General features: G+C 37.6%; 1 protein-coding gene across 1 annotated transcript; it reads right to left on the bottom strand.

Annotated features, from left to right (window-relative positions):
- Positions 1 to 1,732: 1,732 nt before the first annotated feature.
- Positions 1,733 to 11,505, bottom strand: CLEC4D (C-type lectin domain family 4 member D). The gene is made up of 6 exons (XM_070407910.1): positions 11,322 to 11,505; positions 9,443 to 9,523; positions 8,956 to 9,060; positions 8,130 to 8,281; positions 2,618 to 2,733; positions 1,733 to 2,316 (listed from the first exon to the last, which is right to left on the bottom strand). Exons 1-6 carry the CDS (start codon positions 11,347 to 11,349, stop codon positions 2,169 to 2,171), a joined length of 630 nt encoding a protein of 209 aa, XP_070264011.1. The 5' UTR covers positions 11,350 to 11,505; the 3' UTR covers positions 1,733 to 2,168.
- Between the last annotated feature and the right edge of the window lie 385 nt (positions 11,506 to 11,890).

Here is an 11,890-nt window from a genome sequence, read left to right as displayed (position 1 = left end):
CTAGCATTTACATAAAATTATTTCAACAGGTTTTTTGTAGATTTTGTAATTTAGTAAATATGGCAAACAATTAAAGTTACTGAGCACTAGTTAAAATATCAACTTTAAATGCAGACACATACATACATGCATGGAATCAATCAATCAAGCACTAATATTCCAAACTTGGAAAATCACTAATTTGCAAAATACTATTTCTAAAAATAGTGATAAGAAAGTTAGGTTTAAAAGCTGAAACTTGAAATTTTTTAGCTTAGATCCAGAAAATACCAGTAAATTGAGAATTTTAAGATTGTCCACCATAATTTGTTGGAGGTGACTGCTCCACAATTAATACTACATAAATCGCAAAAGTGTAATTTTCTGTTGTTTAAACAATGACTTCCTTGCTGGTTTTAACTGTAGTTTTATAACTCTAAAGAAAGATGCTGCCGAAACCGGTTTGGCTCAGTGGTTAGAGCGTCGGCCTGCGGACTGAAAGGTCCCAGGTTCGATTCTGGTCAAGGGCATGTACCTGGGTTGCGGGCACATCCCCAGTAGGAGATGTGCAGGAGGCAGCTGATCGATGTTTCTCTCTCATTGATGTTTCTGACTCTCTATCTCTCTCCCTTCCTCTCTGTAAAAAATCAATAAAATATATTTAAAAAAAAAAAAAGAAAGATGCTAACAATTTGCATAGATGGGTAGGACATATGATTCAAAGTAAAAATAGAAAACACCAATACAATGTTACTTCAAATAATTAGGAACTTTATTTCTCTGTTAGCCAAGAGGCCAAGTCACCCACAGTAACTTTCCTGTAATAACAAAGAGAGTGCATTTCACCTCTTAAATCTGAGCCATAGGCCTGGCTATCTCATGAACTAACCATGCCAAGGTGATTTCTTGGGCTTTCCAGGGTTTTCATTTCCTTAGCTATAGAATTGAAGGAGTTTGGCTAAGGTGGCCGGTAAGAGCCTTTTCCTCTAAAAACATATTACATAAATAAGTCAGCTTAAGACTGCATGCTTTGGGAAGAAATTTTAGATAGGGTACGAAGGACATTTTTTAAAAGTAGGTAGACATTTTTTTTCTACCTGTGCAATGCCATCATTCAGAACTCTTCTATACTGTTGTTCAGAAAATTTTTTTTCTCATGAAAAGTCAATATAATGACTGACACTTTTAAAAAGTCTAAAAATGAAGCATCTAACAATAAAAATATTGTTTTAAAATGTTAAAGGGTTTGTGACATCTGGGTTAAAAAGTGGTATACCACTAGCAATTGGAATAGCAGCCTTTACATTTTTAAAAATGTAAGTACAGTTGGCATACAATCCTATATTGATTACTAGAGGCCCGGTGCATGAAAATTCATGCACCCTCTCACAGTCCAGGAGTCCTCAGGGGATGTCCTACTGATGGCCCCTGGGAGGAGCGGGCCTAAGCCACAGTCTGGCCTCCCTCTGCGGGCGGTGATTGGGCCAGCTGATCAGGGGACGGCATCGCCCCCATCACCCTGCCATTGCCACCTGGCCTCCCTCTGTGGGAGGCATCAGGATGGGCAGATCAGGGGATGGTGCCAGCCCCCTCCATCGCCCCTCTGCTGCCACTGGTCACCACCCCCCCCATCGCCGTTCCCTCCCTCTGCCCACGGGCACAAGCCTTGGCTGGCCTGGCGCAGCCTGCTCACCAGCCCTGTCCCCCACCGACTGGTCGTTCCAGTGTTTGGTTGATTTGCATATTATTTATTATATAGGATATTCATTTCAGGTGTACAATATAGTGATTTGACATTTTTATGTCTTACAATGTGAATATTTCACTAAATTTTAAGAGTTAAGATTTGGGGTAGAGGAAAAAATAACTAAAACATTGCATCATTTAAGCCATTCTGCTAAATGTGTCAGAAATGCACACCAATTGCATTTCAAAGAATAAATTCTTTGAAATACTATCAAGAAAGCAAAGTTAATGAAAACTGATTTTCATAGAAGAGATTATTCCTTCCACTAAAGCACTACACAGAAACACATTATCTTGAATGAATTGAAAAAATAAGTCCCATCATGACTGAAAATGTTCTATGAGCTAGTATGTTTTCTCTATTCCAGTGGTGCATGTACATTCTTCCCTAGTCTAATGGGTTCTTCTTTTCTGTCCTCATCACAAGAACCTCTTCATAGCTTTCAGGTGAGTATTTTTCCAGGTTTCTTACAAATCCTACTTGCCTCAAAGTTACAAGAAAGATTATTCCAGGCCCATTTGTTTTGGTCATTAAAAAGGACAACACAATTTTCCTTCTGATGATTATTGGGTTCACCCTTATGCCAGAATCTGAAATAAAAAAAAGTATATGTTATACACACACACACACACACACACACACACACACACGGTGTGTGTCAGGGGACTATGCAGAGAAAATGACCCTAAATGCCCTTAAGTGAGAAATTTAGAGCTGCACTGCCCTGCCCAATACAAGTGTAGTAGTAGTTTACTAGTATAAAGGTTACACAACACATGGTGCTGAGTAAGCACTTTTACATTGTTATGCTCCTCCCCAAAATGAATTCTGCTTGCTACCTTCTTCCCATCTTTGCCTGTAAAGCTCTTTCATCCCAGTCAATATACTCACTCCATATGTGGGTTAAATGGCGTCCTGTTCACCCATTGCCAAAGGCCTTCAGGATTCTCATGTGAAAGTCCCAGGAAATATGAAAATCGTCTATCCAAAAATTGAGTAATAAAGTTCTGTATTAAAGAAAATTGTAAATTCTTATAAATTTTTTTGCACTTATCATGTGATAGATGATAGGCAAAGAGGAAAGAGGTTGAATAGATTACTAGTTAAGCAAAAAGGGCTGGCACCAGGTGGATCTGTTTTCATATCCTGCCTCTGCTGTTTACTATGTAATGTTAGAAAGTGCTTGATTCTCACCAAACCCTAGTTTTCTTATCTTCAAAAGAGACAATTCCACTACTTCACTGAGTTATTTTGAAGATTAACTGAGATCTACTTGCCAACTACTTAGCAAATGTTTAATAGGATCAGATTATCAGAAACTTTTATTTTTAAATTTTCTCTCTTTAATTGTTTGTATATTTTATTAAATCCCATTTTATTCAAAGAGTCTGCCTATGCATAATGTTAGAGATAAACTACAATAAAAACAACCCAAAATACTCAAACACTTGGAAGCTGAATAGCATGTTATTAAATATTGATTGGGTTACCAATGACATCAAAGAAGAAATTAAAAACATCCTGGACACTAATGACAATGAAAACACAACAATCCAAAACCTATGGGACACAATGAAAGCAGTACTGAGAGGGAAGTTTATAGCTCTGCAGGCCTATCTTAAAAAACAAGAAAAAATGGTAGTAAATCATCTAACTCTTCAACTCAAAGAATTAGAAAGAGAGCAACAAGAAAACCCCAGAGTGAGCAGAAGGAAGGAGATAATAAAGATTAGAGCAGAAATCAATGACATAGAGACCAAAAAAACAATGCAGAAAATCAATGAAACCAAGAGCTGGTTCTTTGAAAGGATAAACAAGATTGACAAACCTCTAGCCAGGCTCACCAAGAAGCAAAGAGAGAGGTCCCAAATAAACCAAATCAGAAACGATAGAGGCGAAATAACAAAAGACCCCACAGAAATACAAATGATTGTTAAACAATACTACGGACAACTCTACTCCAACAAACTAGACAACCTGGAGGAAATGGACAAATTCCTAGAAAAATACAACATCCCAAAACTCAATCAGGAAGAATCTAAAAATCTCAATAGGCCAATAACTATGGAAGAAATTGAAGCAGTCATCAAAAAGCTCCCAGCAAACAAAAGCCCAGGACCAGATGGCTTCTCAGGGGAGTTTTACCAAACTTTCAAGGAAGAACTAAAACCTATCCTCCTCAGACTACTACAAAAAATTCAAGAGGAAGGAACACTTCCAAGCTCATTCTATGAAGTCAGCATCACCCTAATACCAAAACCAGGTAAAGACAACACAATGAAAGAGAATTACAGGCCAATATCCCTCATGAACATAGATGCCAAAATCCTCAACAAAATCTTAGCAAATCGGATCCAACAGTACATCAGAAGGATCATACACCATGACCAAGTAGGATTTATCCCAGGAATGCAAGGATGGTACAACATCCGTAAATCAATAAACGTAATACGTCACATAAACAAATTGAAAGAAAAAAGCCACATGGTCATATCAATTGAGGCAGAAAAAGCATTCGACAAAATCCAACACCCATTTTTGATAAAAACTCTCAGCAAGGTGGGAATAGAAGGATCATACCTCAACATAATAAAAGCCATATATGACAGGCCCACAGCCAACATCATACTCAATGGACAAAAACTAACACCATTTCCCCTAAGAACAGGAACAAGACAGGGATGCCCACTCTCACCACTCCTGTTCAACACAGTCCTGGAAATATTAGCCATTGCAATTAGACAAGAAGAAGAAATAAAAGACATCCAAATTGGAAAAGAGGAAGTAAAACTGTCCTTATTTGCAGACGACATGATATTATACATACAAAACCCTAGAGACTCCATCAAAAAGCTACTAGACCTAATACGTGAATTTGGCAATGTAGCAGGATACAAAATTAACCCCAAGAAATCTGAGGCATTTCTATACACCAATAGTGAACTTTCAGAAAGAGAGATTATAAAAACAATCCCATTTACCATCGCACCAAAAAAATTAAGATACCTAGGAATAAACTTAACTAAAGAGGTAAAAGATCTCTACTCAGAAAACTACAGGACGTTGAAAAAAGAGATAGAGGAAGACATAAAGAGATGGAAGAATATACCATGTTCTTGGATTGGTAGAATCAACATCATCAAAATGTCCATACTACCCAAAGCAATCTATAAATTCAACGCACTTCCCATTAAAATACCAATGGCCTACTTCAAAGATCTAGAACGAACTCTCCAAAAATTCATCTGGAATAAAAAAAGACCCCGAATAGCTGCGGTGATCCTGAGAAAGAACAAAGTAGGTGGGATCTCAATGCCAGATATCAAGCTCTATTACAAAGCCACTGTTCTCAAAACTGCCTGGTACTGGCACAAGAACAGACATATAGATCAGTGGAATAGAATAGAGAGTCCAGAAATTAGCCCAACCCAATATGCTCAATTAATATTTGACAAAGGAGGCAAGAACATACAATGGAGCCAAGATAGTCTCTTCAATAAATGGTGTTGGGAAAATTGGACAGATATATGCAAGAAAATGAAACTAGACCACCAACTTACACCATACACAAGAATAAACTCAAAATGGATAAAGGTCTTAAATGTACGACAGGAAACCATAAAAATTCTAGAAGAATACAAAGGCAACAAAATCTCAGACATATGCCAAAGCAATTTCTTCACTGATACAGCTCCTAGGGCACTTGAAACTAAAGAGAAAATGAACAAATGGGGCTACATCAAAATAAAAAGCTTCTGCACAGCAAAAGAAACCATCAACAAAACAACAAGAAAGCCCACTGCGTGGGAAAACATATTTGCCAATGTCATATCTGATAAGGGCCTAATCTCCAAAATTTATAGGGAACTCATACAACTTAACAAAAAGAAGATAAACAATCCAATCAAAAAATGGGCAAAGGATCTAAATAGACACCTTTCAAAAGAGGACATTCAGAAAGCCAAGAGACATATGAAAACATGCTCAAAGTCACTACTCATCCGAGAGATGCAAATCAAAACAACAATGAGGTACCACCTCACACCTGTCAGACTGGCTATCATCAACAAATCAACAAACGACAAGTGCTGGAGAGGATGTGGAGAAAAAGGAACCCTCATGCACTGCTGGTGGGAATGCAGACTGGTGCAGCCACTATGGAAGACAGTATGGAGTTTCCTCAAAAAGCTGGAAATGGAACTCCCATTTGACCCTGTGATCCCACTTCTAGGAATATATCCCAAGAAACCACAAACACCAATCAGAAAGGATATGTGCACCCAGATGTTCATAGCAGCACAATTCACCATAGCTAAGATCTGGAAACAGCCTAAGTGCCCATCAGTAGATGAATGGATTAGAAAACTGTGGTACATCTACACGATGGAATACTATGTTGCTGTAAAAAAGAAGGAACTCTTACCATTTGCAACAGCATGGATGGAACTGGAGAGCATTATGCTAAGTGAAATAAGCCAGTCAATGGAGGAAAAATACCACATGATCTCACTCATTCACGGATAATAAAGACCATTACAAACTTTTGAACAATAATAGATATAGAGGCAGAGCTGCCTCAAACTGAGTGTCAAACTGCAGAGGGAAGGCCAGAGAGGGTTGGGGGCAGAAGGGAGGGGAGTAAGAGATCAACCGAAGGACTTGTATGCATGCATATAAGCATAACTAATGGACATAAGACACTGGAGAGTAAGGGAGGGCAGGGGATTGTCAAGGGCGGGGGGGGGGGGGGCAGAAGGACACATATGTAATACCCTTTGTAATAATTATTATAATATTTTTTTAAATAAGAATAAAAACAAAAAAAAAACAAAAAAAAAAAACACAAAGAGTCTGCCTATAGATTGAGAAGCCATGAAAACAGAATTCTCCAGGAAATCCTTCTGATCAGCAAAAGGGTAGAATGTGAGTTATGGTACATATAATGGAAATATATTACATAAGAAAATAAATTTCAATTTTTACATTAAGATTTTCTTATTTAAAACTAGAGGACTGGTGCACAAAATTTATGCACTGGGCGGGGGGAGGGGAGGTGTCCCTCAGTCCAGCCCGCACCCTCTCCAATCTGGAACCCCCTCAGGGGATGTCCAACTGCCCATATAGGCCCGATTCCTGTGGCCTAAACAGGGATCAGGCCTAAACCAGCAGTCTGACATCCCTCTCACAATCTGGGACTGCTGGCACCCAACCTCTTGCCTGCCTGCCTGCCTGATTGCCCCTAACTGCTTCTGCCTGCCAGCCTGATCAATGCCTAACTGCTCCCTGCCGACCCGATTGCCCCAACTGCCCTCCCCTGCCAGCCCTATTGCACCCAACTGGCCTGCCCTGCCAGCCTGGTTGCCCCAACTGCCCTCCCCTGCCAGCCTGGTCACCTCCAACTGCCTTCCCCTGCAGGCCTGGTCCCCCACAACTGCCCTTCTCTGCCAGCCTGGTCACCCCTAACTTCCCTCCCCTGCAGGCCTGGTCACCCCCAACTGCCCTCCCCTGCTGGCCACATGGGGGCAGCCATCTTTGACCACATGGGATTGGCCATCTTGTGCAAGAGTGTGATGGTCAATTTGCATATTGCTTCTTTATTATATAGGATTACAACCATACATCTGAATTATTTTTCTATGCTTTATCCTGTAACTCTTTCAGTATCAATTAACCATTCATTTATCCACTTAATCACCAAACAGTTATTAAGACATAGCCAGAGTGCCTAGCACTGTGCAGGACATTAGCGATACAAAGATGGGTAAGGCATGGCCTCAGCCTTCTACAAAGTAGAAATCATTGGAAGAGATGGAGTATTAAACAGACAATTGCAGGACACTAAAGTAAGTGCCATGATCACACAATGTACAAAGTACCATAAAACACCTTCAACTTAGAATAGGGAGGGTGGAGTAGGGAAGATGGTCAGGGTAGTTTTCTCTAGGAAATGCTACATGAATGACATCTGGAAAGATCCAAAGAAGTTGGTCATATTAAGAAAGTAATAGAGGACCCAGTCAGTGTGGTTCAGTGGTTGAGCATCGACCCATGCACCAAAAAGTCACTGGTTCAATTCGCAGTCAGGGAACATGCCCAGGTTGCAGACAGGCTCCATACCTAGTGGGAGCTGTACAGGAGGCAGTCGATCTATTCTCTCTCTCTCTCTCTCTCTCTCTCTCTCTCTCTTCCTCTTTCTCTAAAAAGAAAAAAACAAACAAACAACACACACACACACACACACACACACACACAGAAAGTAAGAGAGGAAGAAAAGGCTTTCCAGGCACATGGAACAGGTGAAGCAAAGGCACAGAAGCATCAATTAACCATTCAGCAGACAAAGTCCTCTCTCCACTAAGAGATTCAAAGCAGCAGAGAAACTGACGGGAGCCTCCCAACATACCTGCTCAGCTTCTGTGCTGATGGTGACCAGGTGGGCCCCTAGCCCTGTACAGTTCCTTCCACTCTCCATCCATGTCTTGTTGTCATGAAAAGGAAAATAGCAGCTGGACTGGAAGGCTCTCCAGCCAATAGGACAGCAATTCCAGGTGTCCCCTCATGAGAATATTGAAATAAAAATTAGTTACAAAGGAGCATTCATCTATACCAGATTGCATAACTATTCTACTATCTAGTGTCCAGTTACCATTTATGGGAATAATACCAAGATTACCAAAATCATTCTGTTTCCCTTTAAAAAAATATTCCTAATTACATTTCAAAATATCTTCTAAACAAGGGTATTGAAATCACGTATTGACAATAAGAAAATTACAACATATTCTCTTAGAAGGGATGATTATTTTTCAATATCCCTGCATCTATTTGCATTCACTTTTAAAGTGTTTTCATAACAAAGTGTTTTACAGGACATTTTATCTAACGGGTGTGAAGAACCTACTAAAACTCTCAAGCATTTCCCCATTCTTCAAAATGAGACTTTATAAATTCCAGAATAATAAAAGTGATAAAGACGAGAGTCGGAGGAAACAGTCCTTATGGTATGTCTGAATCAAAAGATATGGAATTAAATTATACATTCTCCAGCTATTTGATGACAGTCATGAGAAATAGTTCTATCTCAATTACTGATGTGCACTCTTGTGCCATAGTCTCAATTATGCTATTTTAATCTCTCCTGGTTGACTACAGACCTACTCTAAATCCGATTGTGAATGTTAATGGAAGTGGAAATGAGAAAGAAATTCTCTTGTGTCTCTGCCACGTACCTTTCAGGTCTGATTTTTCCTCGATGCATGTCAGCTTCATGCGGTGCCCTCCTAACTTGGACATTCCAGTGCTGCTCTTACAGCGTAGAAAGTTGGTGTGAGTCACTGCCAAGGAGAAAAAAAGTTTGTTTCCTTTCCCTATATAATCACTTAATTTGGGAAATGGGAGCTGACTGCTCTAACCTTTCTCTTATCCAAACAGTTAGGGCCCTCACATTCTCTTTTTTTCCCTTTGCAGTTCCTCTGTTGTAGCTCCAAGTGAATTGGTTGAAAGATGTCGTTGAAATTAATATTTTTATTATCATACTAGAAGCCTGGTGCATGAATTCATGCACTGGGGGGCGGGGTGGTCCCTTAGCCCAGACCCTGAAGACATTATAGGATGATATGTTGAGGAAAGTAAAGATAACAAAATGTTTGGCACAACTTCATAAAATTTGTTTAGGGAAATAATTCAAGGAGAACTCTACTTTTGCTAACAACTTACCCAAACAATTTGCAATAAAGCAGGCACCAAGAAGTGAGATGAACACAATAGCAATGACCCAAGTGAAATGCTGGCCTCCTTCTACCAGGACAAAAAGAAAGATAAATAGGTTACTCCCTTTTTAGCCCCAAGAGCTAAGGAAACTAATTCTATCAAGGAACAAGCTAAATATGAGATCATCCAAAAATATTTTAGATGTGGAGAAGAGCTTAAAGATTTTCCCTGAATAAGTCAATTTCAGAGTTTATAAATAAGTAAATAAATAAAATGTAAGCTTTTTTTTTAATAGGAAAAGCTTATTATAAGGAAGACACAAAATTCAAAAATTGTAAAACATTGATAATTTGGGTACATAAAAATTAAAACTTCTGCCTGGCTTGAGTGGCTCAGTTGGTAGGAACATTGTCCTGTACACTGAAAGGTTTCAGGTTTGATTCCCTGGTTAGGGTATGTACAGAAGGCAACCAGGCGATGTTTCTCTCTCACATCAATGTTTTTCTCTCTCTCTCTCTCTGTCTGACTCCCTTTCTCTCTCTAAGCATGGTCTTGGATGAGGATTATAAATAAAAAAGTAAAATTAAAAAATAAAGCTATGATATCTTTAAAAACATTAAAACTTCTATATAACAATATTAAAACAAAAGGAATACCTGGAAAAAATTATGTCACAATATTAATATCCAGACTGTATAAAGAATTTTTAAAATTAATTAGAAAACAACAAAAATTCGATGAAAATTAAATTTGTTAAAATTATAAATGGCATTAAACAAATAAAAATATGCTCAATCAGAGAAATGTAAACTAAAATATCATGCTATGATTTTTTCACATATCAGAGTTTTTAATGTAAATTAAAAATATAACATCTTAGATAAGAAAATAAATGCTACTGGTGAACTATAAATTAGAAAGCCATTTAGACAGATCGTTAGCAACATTTATCAAATTTTAAATGCATTATATTTGCCACAAAAATTTCATTTTTATTTTTAATTTCATTTTTAAATTATAGTTTATATTCAGTATTATTTTGTAGTAGCTTCAGGTATACAACATAGTGGTTAGATAATCATATACTTTACAAGTTTCATTTTTAGATATTTGTCCTATAGAAATAACTAAATTTATTTCTATTAAAGGATATTCATTGGAATACTTTGGATAGAGAAAACACTGAAACCTAATACTTTTATATGTATTGTCAGTAGTAGATATTTTAAACTATGATGAATCCATATGATAGAATTCTATATGGCAATTAAAATAGTTAGTCATGTATATCAGTATGTACTGTCATAAGAAATCTCCAAGACCTATTGTTGCATAAAAAAAGGTTTTTTTTCAGGACCACCATTCATTATGGTCCATTGAAGTTTGCCATGGTGTGGTGATGAGAGAAAGTGAAACATTAATTTTAAAATAAGATATTTCTGCATATGCTCTATATATTTCTCAAAATATTATTTAATGTTCTTATAAAACAAATCCATTTTTGTCGCTTTAATAAAACATAAAATGGGATGAAGTTAAAGCCTCAGGAAGAGCCTTAGTCAGTATGTTTTCTATATCTTTTTTCACTTTCCTTTAAAAGAACCTTCCCAAATTACTCTCTTCCCTTCCATCTCGTTTTTCTTTTATACTTTATATACTTTAACTCCCCTCTTGGCCTAATTTATGTTTTACCAAGAAGTTTCTGTTTCCCAGTGTATTAGACTCTATAGCCTTTTTCTTCATCAAAGTCATTCTCATTTTCTTTCACCTTCTCCTCCCCATCTCATCATTTTCAATCTTCACAACTACAACTATCAATTTTATTTTTAAATCTTAGTCATAATTTTATCTGCCTCTTTAAAATTGAAAAGAGAGAAGTACTCACGTTTATTTTGAGATCCTACTTGCCCCATTGTGTGTTAACTCTCTTGCTGTCCAGTGTTTGGGAAAAACAGATGCCTCTTATATTTTTTCCAGGGTATATTTCTGTGGATAAAATAATATATTCAGAAACACTTGAGATTAAACATCAGTCTTACTATTCCGGTGAGACTATAAAGCTCTCAATATAAAAGACACAACTCAAAAGAAGAAGTCTTTCTAAAGATGAGTTTCCTTTGATTCACTCTGAGAGATGGAGCAAAGAAAAAAGGAAGTTGAGAAAGCAACATCCAAAAACAGTTAGTAGAAATTTCCATAAGTATCTTGAGATCAGTAATTATGTATCGTGTGGATTATTCAATTTATTTTTACTTATCTAAACATAAAAATTAGCAGTGCCATAACAGAATAATCATTATACCTGATAAAAATTGAATGCATCTGACAGACTTGGAACAGTTGCTGCTGCTGCTAAGGTTCCAGTATAGATGTAAAAAAAAGGGTGCTTGCACTTTCTGTCTGTCTGATTGTGGCAGCCAACCTTGAATGCGGGGATACAGTAGAAAAACATGG

This window comes from Myotis yumanensis, unplaced genomic scaffold, assembly GCF_028538775.1.
Source record: "Myotis yumanensis isolate MYYU_CA2020_CCGP unplaced genomic scaffold, mMyoYum1.0.hap1 SCAF_3, whole genome shotgun sequence".
NCBI lineage: Eukaryota > Metazoa > Chordata > Mammalia > Chiroptera > Vespertilionidae > Myotis > Myotis yumanensis.
Note: the sequence above shows the minus strand (reverse complement) of the source record. Positions and strands in the feature narration are given on the sequence as shown.